Below are 20,806 nucleotides of genomic sequence, written 5' to 3' on the forward strand. Positions count from 1 at the left end.
CGATCATGTAGATGGGACCACTTTCTAACCCCCTGTTAGAGCCACAGTAGGACAGCACTCCGTGAAGATTGCCTAACCCCTAACAAGAGAGCCCTGGGCTGAGTCACAAGCTGGGTTCGGGTTCTGGTGCTAATGACAAAATGCAGTCTGACCTTAGGCCAAGCTTCAGTGGTCTCTCTGCTGCTGCCTTTGGAGAACGAACCCTCAGACTTGGCGATGTCTATACAAAGCAGACCCTCACGTCGGCGCGTGCTCGGCTTTCGCTTGCATTCTCTTAAACCTTGTGATCACCCAGCTAAGGAAAGAAGCCAAATGCTATTTAGTTCGAAACGTGCCGGTTTGCAGCTGGTTGCCATGAACTCTCAACATTGAAGAGAGGCAGAAGAAAAAAGGGGGGAGGGAGGAATGTGATTTTTTTTAAATGTGCGGGATCTAAGATCTTTGCTTTCCTCCTTTTTGCCCTCCATTGTCCATAGTCTCCTCCCCACCTCCACCAATCACAGGGCTAGAAAGTCATGAACACAGAAAGCAGCTTCTTTCACGACCCAACCCAGCTGCCCCAGAACCCAATTACTCCCTAGGCATTTTCTCCTAGACGAGTATGACTTCGTGTTCAGACTCCAGTCTCAGTGAAAAATTTGGAAGGAAAGAAAATTGTTCACAGGCTGGGGAGCAATTACATCTCCCCGACTGGCTGCCTGTTCTTAATCTGTTCTGGGGAGGAGTTGTTGACGAGTTTGTTGCAATTTGACTGTCTTGTGTAAGTAAATTAGCTTTCAGGTTTATTTTAAGAGGCAGGAAGGACAAACACAAACTTGGCAATACAAAGAATCTGCTGAAGAAAACTTGCTAACGGGGAGCCATCTTTTCTGGGTGCTACCTTCAGAGCGGAGTGCTGTTACCCATGGTGTCTATGCCACAGACCATGGTTTCGAATAAAGTTTAGAATTAAGCAGGGTGCCTGGTTCCACCAAGGAAATCTTTGGGAGGCCTTATCCGGTCTTCTGTGAATATGTGTGGCCTCCTCAAGGACAGGTCTGCAGTGTTCTCAGGGGATTCCTCAGACTTTGGTTAGCCAATACCGTGGGATACACAGGTCTTTAGTGGAGCAAGACGAAACTGAAGTTGTAGTGATTCGGAACTGCCTTAGGGTGGAAGGGTCTCTGAACGAGGATTCGTCTCACCTCCCAGCTGTAGTGTATTAGGCTCTCAATTGCTTCTGGTGGAGGGGGTGTGGGAGAGAATAATTGAGAGAAGAAAAAAGGAAATAAAAGTCATGATGCTTCCAGGAGAAGAGGGGGATTCTAAAATAAATCTACATCTAAAACAAACATTTGGCACTTTGCCATCTTATTTGAGGGCAGTCAATAATGATTTATTGAATATGGGATTTGACAAAACTTATTTTGGGCAAACCAGGCTTATGTGAGACCTGTATTGGAGGAAGGATGGTCTGTATATTTTACCATTTCTACTCCCTGGACTTCAGAGAATCTGCAAAGACATTTTAAAAGACTCTGTTTTATTAGAGCTGAAATTTTGAATTAATTAATCCATGACAATACACCGCTCATGTCTTTGAAATTTTGTATTTCTGCATTTATAAGACAAAGTTTTGGCTTACTGAATCCACCAATATGCATGATAAGGAACCTTCAACATTTCCCTAAGAATCTCTAAAACAGGAACAGAGCATGGCTGACTCACGTTGTTACCCCAAGATGACCTGGTTATTAGATTTACATTCTCCTATAATTTTAATGTTTCAGTAAACTAAACTATTTTGTAGTGAACTCTTTGTTTCCAAAAGCATAAAGACTAAACATTACATAATATCTCGGATTGAATCCTAGACCAATAAAAGGGCATTAATGGCAAAACCTGTAGATCGTAATAATTTCTAGAACTTAGACTTCTGCTTATGTCATTTCTTGGTGTTTAGAAACATACTGAGTTTTGGAATGTGGCATCAGGAAAGGACAGATATGAACCTTGCTTTATCTTTAAATCTAAACTATTCCAAAGTGGAAAGTTGAAAATTAAGAGTTCAGGCTATTTGCCTGATGGGAAATTCAAAGACAAACCATGTGTATTCAAGAACCCCGAGCCTGGAAGAGGGCTTCCTGAGCATGTAGACCCATCTTCTTACATCATAGGTTAGAAACGAAAGCCCAGGAAGTCCAGCAATTGAAAAGTCAATGAAGTCATCGTAGTAAGTAAAAGGTGGATGGCCCATGCTCTAAACCATGTGGCGCTTTGATGCTTGTAGCCTTTGCCAATTGTGCATTTGTTTGTCCAGTCTTGCTTTTTACTATAAGCTTTGCTAGACTGTGATATGAAGATTAATATCACAAATCTATGTCCTTGAGTTACTCACAGGCCAACTTTACTGGGTCTCCACAACAGGATTAGGAGGAAGGTATTTGGTATCTTTGTTTTCCTAATGTGGGAGCTTAGCTCTAAGCATTAAGGAATGCCCACTGATGGCCAGTGATGGAGAAGCAGTCAAGCCTTGTGCCCCATACCACAGATGGGTATGGATTTTTTTTTTTCTTAGATAAAGCCATATTGAGTGCTAAGCTAAAATAGATTCCATGTACGAATGGTTTCTGAGGACAAGGCTGAGTGTGGGAAACAAGGTTGTGGCAGAACGAGGATTTGGGCCAACATTCTGTCTAGGTCATTCTACTAAGTACTAGAAGTCAATTGTCCAGGGGAACTTGATACTTTTTTTCTTTCTTTGAAGAAAGTTCGATGATAAAATTCACTCTCCCCAGTGTGGGATTTGCCTCTGTCTGCTATCTACTGATATCAGCTTTCCAATCAATAAAAGACTTCTCAAGATCTGGAAACCTTAGGGTGTGCCTGTGAGTACGTGTGCACATGAGTGTGTGTGTGCACAAGTGCTTGTGTGGCTCTGCGCGTGCGTGTGTGCGTGCGTGTGTGTGTGTGTGTGTGTGTGTGTGTGTGTGTGTTTCAAGGCTTTGAACTTTACCCTTAAGAGGACTAATTCTCAAAAGGCATTCCTACAACACAGCCCTGTAGCTCTCATGTCCTCAGTTTCTATGTCAACAGAAATGTGTTCTATAAATTATTATAAAAATGTTAAAGGATGCGGGACATTGAGACACTCACCTTTAATCCCAGAACTCAGGAGGCAGAGGCAGGTGGATCTCTGTGAGCTCCTTGACTCACAGAGGACTGCTTGGTCTACAAAGAGTTTCGGGACAGTCAGGGCTATTATACAAAGAAATCCAGTCTTGAAAAACAAACAAACAAACAAACAAACAAAAATTTTAAAGGATATCTGTGTGCCTTTAGGAAAGATACCTAACATCTCTAAAGCCTCATTTCATGTATAGGGAAGATAATGCGAGTTATTTTTGTCCATTTCAGAGAATTGTTTTGATGATTAAAATGACTAACACAGACACCATACTTAACAGAATACCCAGCCCATGTAACTCCTTGTGAAGGGTTGTTCATGATCACGGTTAGGAACACTCAGTTGAAACTGAACTTCTCTGAGACAGACACACCTACCAGTAAGTTTCAAAATGGAAGTGGCAGGATACATGGACTTTTGGAATATATAATTGAGTTAGAATCTATGAATATTAAATGTACGATTTCAAGCATCTTGAATACTAGCCACAACTTAATAGATACCGAGGTGGCATTATGCCAACAGGTTAAAAAGTAGTTTATTAACTTTTGATAACGAGCCCTCCACAGTTAAGCCTGCTTGTTGTCCTTTCATTGTCTGAAACTTTAGGGAGATAAGGATGTCTCACAAAATAAGCTGGATCTCCTCAGAGGCCCTTTGAAAAGTCGCTACTGACTGCTTCTCTACAATGGGTCTTTCTGCCTCTGGTTGTTTCTGCTTAGTTCTTGGTAGACAGTCCAGCAGCTCTAAAACATGGAGTCTGGTGACAGAAACTCAAATTCAGGAACAGCAAGAAGAGAGCAGCCTGCATACAGCTGAACATTATTTAAAAGATAAAAAAAGTTCATGACCCCATCGTTAAAGCAGGACAATAAGTGGTGTGGAACGTTATATTCAAAAATGGTGGAGTGTCATACTAGGTGGGGCAGCCAGATGAAGACTGTTTTAATGAAATATGTGATAGTTGTACCAACATTTCACAAGGAAGGAAAACATCAATCTGAATTAGAAGTGTGAGACTCACTTGGGGGTAGAAGCTGTGTCTTACCCTCTGACACATTGTTGGAGTTCAGTGCTAACCATTCCTCATGGAGGACCAAAGGATTACAGGTTTTTTTAAAATCCATAGATATTAAGTTTTAAATAATAAAAATATCCAGAAATCCAGTTTTTTGGATTAAACAGCCTTATCCTCCATCTAAGTTTACATCCCTGCATGCTACCTCGTCATTACGTTACCATGTCACTGCCCTGACACTGGTCTAGTGCTCTTCCACCGCTGGTCCCACTTTGCTTACTCTTAAAAATGTCTTCACTGTCAGAGGATCTGGTTGTTAATACCAGGACCCCAAGAAGGAGACCAGACTAAGTACAGAGCAGACTTTAATGAATACTTGTTGAAATATTTAATGGGTACGCTAAAGTTCTGTGGATTGTGTTTTAAATGGTTAATGGTAACCAAAAAATTATTCCAGTAAGAACAGAATGGAAAACTAAAACTTGATTCTATGTTACAATTATCTACTTTGAGGAATGGAAAGAAATTGGAAAATGTTCAGAAGGTTCCTACGTTGCAGGGAGTTGGCCACTGGTGTGGAATACAGGCAAAACGACTCTTAGTCCATCCCAGCCGTGGTGCTGAAGACGGGCTAACAGCCCTTAAAATGTTTGTGTTATCAAGTGGGACAAGACTAACACAACCAGATCATCTAATTTAAAAAAATTTTTTGAGAGCTACTGACCAAAGATGGTCCTGTGCCCTTCCCTTTTATACCCAACTCAATCCTACTTTCAATTCACTGAAATCTTGGTCTTTCCACACATTTGAACAGGGGCTAGCAGAGATCAGAGGAAGAGACTGAAACTCCACAGACCACTTTAAAAGAAAAACAAAGAAAATAAAAGAAAACCTGCTCTCCCCTCTCCTACCTCCCCCTCCTTTCTTCTCCCCCTTCCCTTCTTACTTCCCCCTCCCACCTCTGACTGGTGTCCTTCTTCCTGTCTGACCATCCCAGAATTTCACATACATAAGGGAAAGTCTAGCTGAGGTGCTGATGGGAGCAGATTGACAATATAATGCCGGATTTATTTGTTTGTTGTTTGTTCTGTACTTCCTTGAAGGGAAGCATGCATGAAAATTTTGGTTATAAAGAAGCCCTAGCTATAAATCCTTTTCTAGTTAGTGACAAGCTGGGCCATTCCTGTTCAGGCATCACTTCACCGAGTCCTCACTGTCTATGAGCACCCAATAGAACACATTCACCTCAAGATGGAGAGGAGACTTCCTGCCTGCAGACTCCTCAGGATAAGGTCCTCCCATGACCTATTATTTCTATTTTACCATTGCAGACAGAGGGGTAAATTTTCTGTCTCTGCCTCTAAAGCGATGGCCTGGAGATAAATCATTTTCAGAAAGGCCATTTTCCTCAGAACACAGGAGCAAATGTTGTTGTCACGGGAAGAGTAATAGCCTCATGCCTTCCCTTCCAGAAAACTCCCAGCCTTAGGTGGTGTGGAACTGATATTGCTCTTGTGTTTGAAGCTAAAATTGAATAGCAAAGAGATAATGAAAAAGAATGGGAGGGAGCACCTGGCCCTCACGTGCCAAGGGAATGGTTTTCATGGAGTCTGTGGAGGACGCAGGCTCATGCCACAACTCATCAGTAAAGCTGCAACTTTGGAGATGACTCTCTATTCTGCAGACCATTCAAAGTGACAAACCACTGCTGTGACGTGTCCCAGGGCCTTGACGTGTCCCTGTACCGTGGCTTGTTTTCTTTGCTTGAGATGGAGTGTGTGGAACAATTCGGAACCTTCCAGCTCTTTCCCCTCGCCTTGTCAGCTGCCCTCACCTCTTCTCGATTGCCTTGAACCTGGGTCTGTAACTCTGAATTCTGCAGCTACACCCAATGTTCACATGAGCTCTGTTGTCTAAGAGCTTATTGAGAGGGTGACTGGGAGTGTAAACAGGGCCTTTGGGGACTACATAAAATGACACTTGATTGGCACCTTCATCCTCCAGCAGGGCTGCTCCTGAAGCAGAAGGTAGAAATGGGAAACTTAACCACTGCTCCGGTTTCCATAGGAGCAGCCTAGGAAGAGTTCCAGAGACTTTCAAAGACTCAAATGATAGGCCCTTACGAGTCAAGTCTTCCTCCGAGATCAGGAGACAGCCGGTCAGTCATTTGCTCATCATTCTACTATCAAACATTTACTGGACAAGCCTCAGGCATTATGAGGAATACAAATAAAAATTAAATGGCCGTTTCCCCCAAGGCCTGTACTATCTACTTGGGGTAGATGAGAGATACCAGAGCATCTGTGTACAGAGAGGCCAAGGCATCCACTCTCAGTGAGCTTCATCCTAGGGGCATAGCAGCTCAGAGCATGCATACGATGCTTCACTGACACTCAGCACGGGAGTGGCTCTCACAAAGTAGACTCCAACTCACTGTGCAGACTACACCAAAGTGTAGTGACAGGAAGTCGTGTATGCAGCATCAGAAGAGCAGCATCCTCAGAATTTTCAATGCATTCTCTTATTTGGTCTTCAAAGAAATACAAATATATGCTATTCTTGTGTTCATTTTACGGAGGAGAAAATCTAGGTCATTAGATGACATGGTAACTGTTGTAGATGACTCAGTTAACAGTGAGGCACCAGTCCAGCAGCACAGCCTGTGATGGTAACCGCCCCCCACCCCACCATGTCCGTCTTCACATTGTGAATACATACTCCTACCAATCCCACACCACCAAACTCACATCAGCCTCCCATTACCAAAAATACGAAGGCAACCGAGCTGGGTTTGTAGAGGAGCTCTGATATTCGGTTACCTTTCTCCAAATGGTCTGGGGCTGGGCACATGTAAGAAGCAACTACTCTTCACAGGGAGGCATTATTTGAGGGTGTGGGAAAATGATAGCAAGGGCCGTGAGTCTGGCTGGCCAGCAGAGAGCCAGAGGGGAGTGTGTGGAACTTGGATTGCTTTCAGAACTGGACCTCCACGAGATGGATCAGCTTACCTCCTGACATTCATTTCACATAAGGGGAACTCACCACCTTATAGGAAGCTGAGTACACAGAGCACAAGGATAGACGAGTAGCAGGGGGACAAAACCACACCTGAGATGGGGAGCAAAAGGCTCTGCTTCGGAGGAAGGTGGGTATTTAAGGAGGAGGACAAAACAGGAAATCTCATAGAGCACCAGCATGCTCTGCCTTCCCCTTTGAAGACCTTAGGGTTTGCCTATGACTCTTGGAGCTTACACTGGTTTCCTTCCACCCACACTGATTTGGAGTTGAGATGAGTAGATACACCCAGGAGACACATGAGGACAGTTACTTCTCCTTTACACGATGACAGTCACAGTCTAATGTTAAATGGGTAAACCCAAAGTGACAATACTCTTGAGGATAAAAGAAAAAGCCATCAGTCTCAACTTACATATTGGATTTCATTCTTGATTGCACAGAGCTGAATTCTCTACTCTGAACTTCTTACCACTGTTGAGAACATCGTTGAGTAACATCCAGCCCATCTCTTAATTCCCTTCTCATTGTAGAACACAGTGGTTGAAACAGAAGAGTAGTAAAACGTAAGTTGTTGATGAATGAATGTATATTTAAATATATATATATATATATATATATATGAAAGAACAGAGACATACATAACAAATGAATGAAAAGGAAAGATGCATGAGTTAATTTCCACCAGTGGGAGAAGAAAAGAAAATGACACTTAAATAAATGCCCCAGTTCATTTGGGCCACCTGTAGACTTTGATTTTTTTCCAACCCTATCTTTAATAATGCTTCTTGAATGCTTTAACCTCCCTTCTAGCCCACCCATAGAGATAGTAGAAAAGAAATGTTATTATGATACAGGGGGAGTGGACCTATTTAGAAATTGTTCTTTGGAGCAAATCCCATGTGTGTTGTCAGGAAACCAGCAGTTCAGTTTACAGGTCAGGAGCGGTAGATCGATCTACTTGCAAACATTTCACAAATATACCAGCAATCTAGGTTGGTAGATTCAGAAGCGCAAACACGAATCAGCAGCAATGGTGCAACCTAGCTGAGACAGCCAGGCCTCAGCTGCATCGGCATGAGTCAGCAGGAGGAACCTGGACCACCAGGGATACCAGAAGAAATTCTTTGCTGAGCCTCTCTCAACGAAGTGGCGATCGGCAAAGACTCAAAACGAGGAAGCATTCCAAAGCTAGCCATGCAAGCAAGCCTCCTCTGTTACTATCTGTTGTCCTATTTATATTCCCTCCAAATATCACGTGACCTCCACGAGCCTTGCCTCACCATGTTTCTTCCACATGAGTCTGTAACAGCTGATATCACTCTGCCAATGGCTGGAGTCTGAGGAAGCAGCCACCAGAGCACCACCAGAAGTGTTTTGGTGCATTTCTCTCTGCAGAATCATAACAAACAGAGCTCAAATACACATCGTAAGGTGAACCAGTACATGCATGTTATTAGTGAAGAATTCGTCATCGTGTGCCTTTTCATGTGCTTGCTTTAGCAAAACATCCTTCCACCTGTGCTCACTCCGTGAAAACCTTCTTTCATGTGTCTGTGTGTCCCAGCAAGACACCATCCAACACAACTGACCTTCCAAAGAACCCTTAAGTTTCCACTTCAGTCCCCACCTCAGTAGTCAGTGCAGGGAACATCCCCCTTTCATAGTTTCTAGAAATAGTTTTATTTGTAAATCAGGGTTAATCTAGCAGCCTTCAGACAATGTACCATCAGAAACCCACCTTCTGTTTCACACGAGAGAGGACAGATCATATCCCAGGTACCTAAGAGACTGAAGGATACAGAAATAGCTGAAGACCTGAGTTGGAGGGGCACGTACAGTGGTTTGGATATGTTTCATGTATTATAAACTTAATCCTTGAATTTGTGTGTGGAGAGCATTAGGACATGTCCTTCGGAAGGTAATAGGAAACGAGTAAGGGGCCATGGTAGGGTCAGTTTCTCTGTAAGCAGGAAAAGGAAAGCCCACATTGGTGCATTCCTCCAGCTTAACAGCAGAAAACAGCCTGGAAAACAACTTAGGAAATAGCATGGTCTGCATAAGGCAAGGAAGCGCTGAGGCCAGGAAGAAAACAGTCATCATCCAAGCAGAAAGGACCAAACCTTCAGGCAGTATGTGAGTGGGAAGAGAATGAGCCTCATTGTTCTTCACTTAGAGAGATGCCTTAAAGAGGGAAGGGGTGGGCTCAAAGACCAGCAGCACAGGTAGATGAAAGGGAAATTTCCCTACCAACTTAGGAAGACTCACCATGATAGGAAAGAAGAGGGGCCTCTGGAGGGAGTTTGAACTCAGTTGGCCTGGGATTTTCTGTGGGGAGTTTTTTCATGCTCTTGGCTCACCTGTAGGCTCTAGGGGTGAAGTTCAGAGACCCACCTAGTAGATGGTAGAAAGATTTCTGGATATGCAGAGAGAATGCTGACAACGGTCCTAGATGTCCCATCAGGTTCCCCAGAACAGCACTGTATCGACCTGTACTTTGTGTGCTGTGTAGAGAGAGAGTAAAATGTTAATTTGAAGTTCGAGAGTTCGTTATAGTTCTTTGTCAGCATCCTACTTTAAAGTCAAGTAAAATGACGTACAGCACCCTCAATTGTAAAATTCACCAATTTTCTTTCATCTGAGCACACATTTATGGAAAGCCATTAGGAACAGGGTCTCCCAAGCTTCCTGCCATTCAAAGTGGCTGAGCCATTGGAACTTCTACGGCATGGATGTAATTTCCACAATAGGACATCTAGTCTTTGTATTAAATAGAGTAATGTGTAGGGGTGTGGCCAGGGAGAGAGTATTAACTGTGTCAGGAGGGCCTGAGGAAGGGGTTTGCCTTCATCAGTGCCCTGACACCTTCTTCTCTTCAGGTACCAGAAGTGCTCTAACAATGGATTGGTGGCGGGGTTCCAAAGCCGTTACTTCGAGTCAGTGCTGGATCGAGAGTGGCAATTTTACTGCTGCCGGTATAGCAAGAGGTGCCCATATTCCTGCTGGTGAGTCTGATATCTAAACCTGCTCCTCGGAGCTCCTGGGGGTGGATAGGAGCCTACAATGATCTGGTCCTTCGAAAAAGCCCAAGATGTTACTAACTGGCTTGATAAGAGGAGGCTAGAATATAGTAGAAAAAGAATGACTGAGGGAGACTGTTCATACTGGAAAGAAAGAGCCCTACAGGTTATCCAATCTGATGTCCCCGTACCCTTCTTGGCCATGAAAAATAAACAGAACAAGGCCTAGTGGCTCCTGTCTCCATCCCTGTTCCCTTTGTCCGGATGATGGCTTCACCTCACATCTGAGTCTGTTTGGGGCCTATATTCCTCCAGTGCTTCCAGGACTTTCCAAGTCTCTCATGAGCCCCGCTCTGATACAGAGTTAGAGACAGGAAGCAAAACAACAATCACAGCAACAGCAAAACAGTGCTGGTGTTTTCTGAGTTGCTTGGCAGCCACAGCCTGGGATGTCCTATTTCTTTGTCTCTCCCTGGGTGTGAAGCCCAGTGCTCCCTGACTTTGGCTTCCAATCTTCTACGAGAGTGCACATACACTTAGTCACCCTGATAACTCACACCGGTTAACCACATGACTTCTCCCAAACTCTCTGGCCTGCAAACAACCAAAGTCTTGGATAGCTGTGCAAAATCAACATTTGAAGCTTGGCTCATCCAAGGGATTTGTCTCTGCATAGTCGGATGCTTGGGAGGAGAGCCTTGCGGGTTCTGTTCTCTGTAACCTGGTGCTACGCTGCAGACACCCCAGAGGTGCACAGTCTCTAGAGATCGACAGTTCTGCTTGCAGCAATGACAGTAAATTCACAGCTCAAAGTCAGCCGATGTCTGAAGGTACACGATGGAAAAGAAACCTCCTCTAGCTTCACCAAAACTGCTTCTTACCCCCACCACGGCAGGTGAGCAGCTATGCCAAGGGCTGATGATTGAGCCCAAGCAGATTCAGAATCAAAGACCAAACTCTGCATGCTATGTTGGGCTCAAGGAATGCTGGATAATCCCAGGGCATCCTGAATGGAAGGCTCCATGCCGTCTTTCATTGCAGTCTCCTTCCTCTTTGTCCCTCTGAAACTCCCCTGGAAAGACACCTTTACTTCTAGGAAAACCTCAACACACCATTGGAAATGATGGTGATGTTCATTTACTGTGTCTCCATTGAAAAAAACTATTGGATGAAAACTGCAGTTTGCAGTCTGCAAGAATGGGAACAACATGCTATTACGTTCTGTCTACCTATGGTTACTTTACTCTACCCAGACTTTGAGTACCTGGTATAGGAAAACCCATTGATCTTTGTACAACCAATGACTGGATCTTAGTGGTGTGTGTGTGTGTGTGTGTGTGTGTGTGTGTGTGTGTGTGTGTGTGTGTGTGTGTAGGGGTCAGAAAGAATGAGGGGAAAAAGAAGAGAGAGAAAGAGCGCAAAAGTTTCTTGTTTTCTTGCAGTGCCAGGAATCTATCATTCTAGGCAAGTGTTTCAGGACTGTACCACATTCCCAGTCATAAGTGATTTCCTTAATAGGAAGATAATTCTTTATTTTTCAGAAAAAAATAGACGGTTGTTGTTTTCAACTTAAATAGATTTTAATTCTTCATTCCCACCCTCCCCCCCCTGCTTTATAAGCTCTGAGCTCACAGAAATCTCTGTACTTGTGCGTGCCAAGCTCTTTAAAAAAGAATTTTTGTATACTTTTCTCTGTGTATGTTTGTCTGTGTGTGGGTGAACATGTGTTCAGATGTGTGTGCACATGCGTGTGGATGTTAAATGTCTACCTGGGATATAGCCCCTTAGGAGACATCCACCTTGTCTTCTGAAAGAGTCTCCTTCTGGGTCTTGGATCTTGCCATTCTAGGTTAGATGGGTAGACCAATGGGACTCAGGCACCCTCCTCTCTTGGATTCCCGGGGGCTGGAATCACTAGTGTGAGCCACCATGCTCAGATTTGGACATGAGTGCTGGAGATCAAGCTCTTCTTGCTTATGCCGTAAGCCCTTTAGGGACTCTCTCTCCACAAGTCCCAAGGCCTTTTAGTGACATCAGACACACAGCAGGCACTCCCATTTGTTCAATTAATGAAGGCTTTAGCCTATGCCCTAGTTTTATAGTGAAGGTTAAATGTGATAACAGGATCCTGGCACTGCCATGGGCTATGATCACACAAAGCACAGTCCCCTCCCCTTTCCCAAATGCAGCAGAGGCCTTCTAATAAGCCTCTCAAGGGCAGACCCTATCCAGAAACACCCAGCAAGGCCAAGCACTGCCTTGCAGAAAGCAGAACATGTGACAGGAGACGGATATGCAGAGGAGCAGGGGTGAGCCAGGGGTGCATTGAGTCATGCTCACCCAGGGAGAGGAAGAGTATTCTGGGACAGACACATTTGCCATCACAGTGAGAGCCTGGGGTCTCTGCCAGGATGAATGAGAGAGCCTGCAGTGTCTGCAGACAGACCATCATGCCTGCTGCCTGGGGTCCTGGACAAACAGAACAACAGGGAATGGGCTTGGGGCCCAAGACTTTCAACCATCAGGCAGATAAATGACCAAGGCTCACTAGTTTTAGAAAATCTTACCAACAACAGAAGTTGAGCATGGATGTAGAGAAGGCAGGGACAAAGGAGGAAGCATCTAGCTTTTCTGTAATCCTTGTCTTCTAATTGAGCAACCAATAAAAATGATTCACATTCTGTATTGTGCGTCAACACTTGGAGCATTGATGCTTGTAGCTTACCCTGTTTACTGGAGTGCCAAAAAATGATAAATCACTGTGCACCAAATTCCACTATTGATCTAAGGATGCCCCGACTCCAGTGATCATCTGCCTTGCTTCCCCACAAATATTACATGTCTCTTTAAAAATGACTTCCCAAATTCCCCTTTAGATACAGCTAATCACTTACAACACTAAGAATTTAAAGACTATGGGAAGGTATGGATAGGAACAGAGGATCTTGTTAATTTAACAATGGTCTTAATGAGACAGGCAACTCTTCTTGAATTGACAGAAACATTCAGGTTGCATAAAATTTATCCCCAAGCCTTGGTCTTCAGAGATCTTCCATTTGCATTCCTCACCCCCAACCCCTATTCTCCCTCACCCCACCCAGGTCCAGATATCATCATTGGTCAGAGTCACAGGTAGTGAGAACAGCATCACAACTCAACCTTGAAGCAGACTCCACAAAATGAGTGCTTCAGCGTGATTGGCTGTAACTCAGACAGCACAGTGTCAGAATCAAGAGCTCGTACAGTGGCCTGTGGAAATGACACTTTTTCCAAGGAAACACTGGAGAAGTGGCATGAAGAATGTGCACCAAACCCCGTAGCACACAGCATATGACTCACTGTTCCAAGAGCGTCTGGACATTTTAGTGGGCTCTTTAAATTGCCTGAGTCATGGTGTTATATTGTACCCTGCTAAATTGAAGGAAGCCCCAAGGTCATAAGTTGTCAATGCTTCAGTATCTCGAAATACTGTCTGGCCCTTAATATAAAAGGTGTCAATAATGGCAATAATGGCAAGCCCTTATGAGCAGTAATTGCAGTGAAATTGACATCAATAGAGTGACTTATTAATAAATGGTCGTAAAAACCAGCTTTCTTTGTGCTTATCGTTGTGCTTGATCCCTTTAACAGCCCTGCACAGTGAAGCAATCCACAGCCATGCCCTACATTCCCCACATTGACGTGTTGGTAATCCCTGCACTTGGTACCTTCTCTGACATCACTTTAGCTGACTTGAATTAAATGGTGGAACTAGACACAAGAAAAGATGGACCTTTCCGTGTGTGTGTGTGTGTGTGTGTGTGTGTGTGTGTGTGTGTGTGTGTGTGTGTGTGTGTCTGTGTCTGTGTCTGTGTGTATGTCTGTGTGTGTCTGTGTGTGTATGTGTGTGTGTCTGTGTGTGTGTCTGTATGTGTCTATGTGTATGTCTGTGTGTGTCTGTGTGTCTGTGTGTGTGTCTCTGTGTGTATCTGTCTGTGTGTCTGTGTGTGTATGTGTATCTGTGTATGTCTGTGTGTGTCTGTCTGTGTGTCTGTGTGTGTCTGTCTGTGTGTCTGTGTGTGTATGTGTGTCTGTGTGTCTTTGTGTGTATCTGTGTATGTGTGTCTTTTCTGTGTGTGTGTATATGTCTGTGTGTCCAGGCATCATGGAATCCTGAGGAGACCATTAGGTGACTTAGATGTAGAGTTATAGGAGGTTGAAAGCTACCCTATGTGGGTGCTGAGAATTGAACTTTGGTCCTCTGCAAGAGCAGTAGGTGCTTTTAATCCCTGAGACACCTCCCCAGTCCTACGTGTTTGTCTGACACAAGCTCAGTGTATCCTTGGCTGGTCTGGAACTGCCTTCGTAGATCAGGATTTCTTCAAACTTTCAGCAAACATTTCCCGCCTTTGTGCTGAGATTACAGGCGTGCGCCACCACACGTAGCCTGCTCCCTCTTCTACATTGAAAATCTCTCTGCAAGATACATGCAAAGCTTGTCAAGTGAATGTCTAGCATGTCTGTATTTTCAAGCATTTAGAGACTCAGAAATCTCATCATTCTTGGATAGGAAAAAACCATCACCAACTCCCAGATGCATGTGGGATTTATTTGTTTGGTGGGAACCAAGGTGCTGTTCTGATTTCAGCGGGATGTCTCTCAGGATATCACCGCATCACTGAAACCTGGCGAGAAAGTGAATTCCTGTCTGATGCAGACATGACGTTACTAATCGGTTCCCACTGGACTAGATGGGTATGTAAATGTAACGCATATTTATTTAGCTGGAAGAGTCCAAATTCATAGCCTAGTGGTCTGTTAACAACCAACACGTGTCACCAAAGGAGCGGCAAACAAGCCTTCAGAGATCTTTTCCCTCATCCCCTGTCCTCAAACAGCTCCTGTTCCTCCAGGCCACATCCCAGTCAGTCGGCCAGCTGGATGGAAACCAAGCATCCGCATCCTGGAAGAGAGGGGTTTGAACTTAGTAATGTGTTTGTTTGTTGTTTTGTCTAAATGACTCTTCTCTGGATCTATGACTGTTCAGTGGGTTTATAGAATGAACTGTTTGGATATGGTCACCTGTTTAAATGACCTTTACACTGCCTTTCAATGTCACTGGCTTCCTGTGATAATCAAACTCAGCATTCTCTACCACTGTCCCCTCAGATGCACACACCCACCCCGTGTCCAGTTCAGAAGGCAGAGAGTAGCTTTGCTTAATTCCTGGATATTTCTAGTTCACAACAAAAGTCAGTTGAAGAGAACATTTGTCTCTTCTTTTCCACTGTGAATAATCCAGTCAAAGAAAATCTTTGTGAGGTTGGGCCCTGTTGTCCAGATTTTAACACCAGACGAAGTTTGTTGGCAAGACCGTTCCTGTAATGCTCTATTCGAGTCGGGAATGAGCTCATAGGCCTTCCATCAGGGAGTCTGTCACCCTGCCCTGGCTGGCTGGTATCCTGTAGCACATTTCCCAGAGACTCGATGAAAAGAGGACCTGTCCACACTGCTCTGAGCAAACTAGGAGCTATTTTTGCAGGGATGGAAGACAGTATATCTTGAGAAAACTAATCTGGGCGTTACCGTTTAGAAGAGTGCACACGGTGCATGTGTTGTTCCCATCCTTCACAAGCGACCATCACCCTGCCCTGCGTGCACTCATTCTGTAGGACCACAGCTCCTCTGAGCCTAAGCAGAATCAAGTGTCCTTTTCCTCAGCTGGAGCGGCTGTCGCAGTTACTGAGCCCTGTTCATAAAGTTGACGTCTATTGGCTGCCCACAAAGAGGAGATACCTCTGTCTTGTTCAGACTTCAAAAGCAGACACTTCAGAGATGTGTCTGATTGTCTTGAGGATTGTCTTGAGGATCACCCAAGCGGTGAGCTACTCAGAACGGAGCAAGCCTGTCAATCACAGACTAAGTCCACTTCTATCCCCAGGATTCTAGAAGCCACCCTTCAGTTTTTCATTCATTTAACCCATCAGTTACTAAATGTGAAAAAAAGAGAAAGGTTTAGGGTAAGTTCTAAACTGTGACCATTACATGGCTTTATTTAGCAATATCGTGCTCATAGAGAACCCAGATATAAAAGTTGTAACACTCTTCAAAAGAGTGAGCTCGACTCAGAGAGGTCCAGGCACCTCCAGATCTCATGTGTATAGTGTACAACCTTTATCACAGGAAGAAAATAAGAACAATGCAGATCAAACGTTAGGCAGCAACACGGCAGACATCTAATGGCAGAAGGAAAGGGGAAGCATTTGCTTTATTTAGAGGAAGGGAGACGTTAGAGGTGAAACTGTCCTTGCTGATATACAGCTTAGGGTAGCCAGGCTGATGACTGTCAACAGTAATCAAAATAAAATGTGGCCACTGCCGACCAGCCCTGGGCTTGAAGCAAGAGCTCGGGGCTCATTTCCAAAACTGCAATTTGAAAAAAGTTCAGGGACTTTCCTCTTCTAATTTAAGTCACGGACATCCTGGGAACTATGCTTCCGCTATGTGGTGATACATATCTGAACCGTTTGAAATATAAACCCCCAAATGCCACAGAGGATAGACACTAACATTTTATCTCCCCTGTCACAGCTCAAGTTCCCAGAATTCAGTCTGTCTACACGGAGAAGGGCACTTGTGCGACTGTAGGGGACATGGCATGTGGTCCTATTTGGCCCGTGCCCAGCTCTCAAGGGAGGGACCAAGACACCTGCTTCTTTGCTTGTGTCTTTTTGTATTTATTTTTTGATATATAAGTCCATTTGGGTTTTACTGTAGTGAATATTTAATCTTAATTGAGGGTTTCTACCTCACCTTTGATCTTCAGTTCTCAGATAAAAGACATACAACCTTTATATTTATAATAAGCCTTTGAGCAGTAGAGCTGGGCAGATATCTACCCTTTATGTTATTATGTCTACTTCCTTATCAATAACCCCAAGTTACTACTTACCGTGTTCCCTCTGGGCTGCTCTTAACTCCTATTGGCCGCTCTCATGGCCAGACGTTCATGTCTCACCTACTCCATGGTGTCTTCTCCTCTCTCCACCTTCTTCTCTCTCTCCTCGTGGTCCTCCTCAGACACCCAGCCAGGGAATTGAGACTCCATCTTCCTCTCTTCTGCTCAGCGTTAGACTGTAGACATCTTTATCCAACCAGTAGTTTTAAATTAAGAAGCAAAGTCATGTAGCATTACTTTGTGTGCATGCAGATTCTCTCATCCCTGGGGCAACCAGGCCTTGGAGGCCAGTATCGAGCATCACAACACATAGCAAAAAGGCCAAGCCTCAACAGTGTCTTCTCATTCTGTCTTTGCAAAACTAGCTCAAACAAGTTGTGACGTCGTACGGATTAGGCATGCTAGGGCACTAACAAAGTCATCTACCCGGAAGTGTCCTCATTTCTTACAGTGTGACAGGGAAGGCATTATACACGAAGCTTGATCCTGAAGAAGTGACAGGGATATTTAAGAAAGTCCCCACTGACTTACCTGTCAGAAAGTTATCCTTTTTGCCTGAAATGTAATTTGTAAGCCAATCTTGGCACATCAAGTCTACACTTGCTTGGTGCCTCTTCTATGCTCTGTAACGGTAACTCAGAAAAGCCGTGTATGTGCTGTGCACCGATGATGCTTCAGAGATCTCCATCCCTGACAGCCCGTGACACACCCAGCAACTGTTCACTGAATCCAGTTGTGGCTGCTGACCATATCCATAACTCACATATCACAGAGGATAAAGTCCCGTGTCAACCTTCCTTCAGTTCAAGCTCATCTTTGGCTGCTCATAACTAAGATATTATTTAAGTTATTTCCATCTTGGTCATCCCTGTCTGATACAAGAAGTTATACAAATCTTAAATTTTCCAGTTCTCTAAGCTTTGGAACAAGAGGTGAGAAACTGTGCCCAATAGATACTTTTTGAAAGTGGGATGGAAAATAAGTATACATACGTGCATGTGGACACACAAACACACACGTGACTACACATAAACACAGTGGGGTTTTTTTTTTGATGAAAAGAATGTAAATGTGTCCCCTATATTTCTCAGAAATACTTTAAAATTTCTTTAATATACTGTCTTTCCCTTCTTCCTGTCAAGCCACGGGCTTACTTGATTATTTTAACTGGGCTAGAAATGTGTGGCAATGCTCTGTATGAAGGACTTTGCTTTATGCTGTCTGAAACTGCATAGTAATTCACAAGAAAGCTGAAACAATACTGAATTTTACCTCTTTTATCTTCAAGAAAGACAACACCATGTGCAATAAAGCATTAGCATCCAGTTTCCTTTCGCCTCTCTTGACTTTCTGAAAAGTATGTAAACTTTGTCTCAGTTTTAACTCTCTAAGTTTAAAGACTTTTATTTTCTTGACGAACTATTATTAGGGCTTTTATTTATTAAAGCATTGTGTGTGTGTGTGTGTGTGTGTGTGTGTGTGTGTGTGTTTGTGTGCATGTGTATGTGTATGTGTGTGTATGTGTGTGTATGTGTGTGTATGTGTGTGTATGTGTATGTGTGTATGTGTGTGTATGTGTGTGTATGCATATGTGTGTGTATGCATGTGTGTGTGTGGGTATGTGTGTGTATGTGTGTATGTGTATGTGTGTGTATGCATGTGTGTGTGTGGGTATATGTGTGTATGTGTGTATGTGTATGTGTGTGTATGTGTGTGTATGCGTGTGTGTGTGTATGCGTATGTGTGTGTATGTGTGTGTGTGTATGCATATGTGTGTGTATGTGTATGTGTGTGTATGTGTGTGTATGTGTGTATGTGTATGTGTGTGTATGCGTGTGTGTATGTGTGTGTATGTGTGTGTGCATGTGCGTATGTGTGTGTGTGTGTGTGTCTGTGTGCATGTGTGTGTGATATCATAAAGACATAAATAGACATGTATCTATTGGACTAAAAATATGGGATCCTAGACTAAATTGAAACAGAAACCCTTGCTGCCGGTGGTGTTGGGAAGGCTCACATTTTGTCAATGACTGAGATCATATCTGCTTCTGTACTTTTAGTTTCCAGTCTCCTTCACCATTTCCCTTAATCCAAGGTTTGGGAAGAAAGTCTAAGCCTGACCTCCTGTTTTTATGATGAAAACTAAACAAAACACAACCAAAAATCAAAACTAAAACTAATTTGGACCAATACCAATGGTAGACACCTCACCTTCTCTGGGGAAGTCTATAAATTCACGGGACAGCTGACTGCTGCCACAGAGAGAAACTTTCTAGAAACCTGTCCACGGAGCAGAAGGCCCCCATCTGTTCACTAAATGAATAAGAATCCTCACCAGAGAAACCATTAGAGAACTGTTTGCCCCTCTGGAACCTAAGCCTTATTGATGTTGATTTTAGATGCAAATTTTTCTTTACCACTTTATTCCAAATGTTTTTAATTATGCAATTGATCTGCAGGCAGGGCAGAGGGTTGATAGAAACAACAGTCAACTAGTTTGGGCAATTGGGTGTAGCCTAACACAACAGTGCTGAGTACAGACATTGCTGGAGAAGAATTAAAATTTCTGGTAATGAAGTTGATACATTGTGTCTAAATGCAGCTTTTCAAAATTCTAGAATGCTTTATGAAATGGAGAAAACACACTCAAAAATCCTACTTACATTATGTTTGTTCTCAACAGTCCTCCTCCCCCTCTGGATAAACTGTCACACAGCAACTGTCACTGAATCTTCAGATCACAAGCCAGGGGGATCCAGCTGAGGCCCGATTAGGTCCCTTTCTGAAGCACTTAGCTGGAGTTGTTGCTGTTGTTGTTGTTGCTGCTGCTGCTGCTGCTGCTGTTGTTGTTAGACAAAGGAAGTACTGTTTCCCAGTCTCCTTACAAGCCCAAAAGAGATTTAAATTTTCCCTTCACAAATATATCAATTAAAAATGCATGAAACTATGAGGTTGGGCTTAGAATCTAAGATGGCCTGGTGATTCCTTCAAAAGAAAGAAATCAAAAAGGGCAGGAGTTGTTCAGGCAAAGGAATGACTAAGAAAAGCCCGAAGAGAAAATTTAGATTCCTAAACCTAGGTCCTGCTGCATCTAACCATTCCTGTAGAACCTCCCATCAGCCCTTATAAATCATAAATCAGGATTTTTTTTTTAAATCTCACAACCTTGAGAAAGACCACTGGTCCGCACTCTGACCTAGTACACTCCAATCAAATGGGATTCCTGGCACTCACAAAGTAGCTGCTTCCTGAGCAGCCTTGAGGATACAGATGTGGTCCAGAAGTGCTGGTACATCACGTAATCTTGGTCCTTGGGAGGAGAAGGCGAAAGAATCTGGAGTTGAAAGTTATCCTAGCTACATAGTGAATTCAAGGCTGGCTTAGGCTAGATGAGGCCTGTCTAGGGAAAGACATTAGTGCTTTTTTTTTTTTTTTAAATCTTGAATGGACCTATTTTGGTCTTGAAGAATCCCAGTGGCAAATCTTTATGAGATCCAGGGGATTATAAATTTGTCCCCAAATTGACTCAGTCTTTGAGAATAAAGAAGGAAGAATGACAAAAGGGAGTAGAAGGGGCAATGCTGGTGGAGGAGGGTAAACCTGTTGAATGATTCCACACCTGCCTTATATCATTTTATCACACATACTTT

General features: G+C 43.6%; 1 protein-coding gene across 2 annotated transcripts in view; it reads left to right on the forward strand.

Annotated features, from left to right (window-relative positions):
- Nucleotides 1-20,806, forward strand: part of Dpt (dermatopontin) — a 28,411-nt gene that overhangs the window by 1,741 nt on the left and 5,864 nt on the right. Inside the window, 1 exon segment of one of the 2 annotated variants that reach the window (NM_001401366.1) lies at nt 10,079-10,204. Coding sequence (NP_001388295.1) covers nt 10,079-10,204 — 126 coding nt within the window. 2 annotated transcript variants of the gene reach the window in all.

Source organism: Rattus norvegicus, chromosome 13 (assembly GCF_021556685.1).
Source record: "Rattus norvegicus strain SHRSP/BbbUtx chromosome 13, alternate assembly SHRSP_T2T, whole genome shotgun sequence".
In the NCBI taxonomy this organism is placed as follows: domain Eukaryota; kingdom Metazoa; phylum Chordata; class Mammalia; order Rodentia; family Muridae; genus Rattus; species Rattus norvegicus.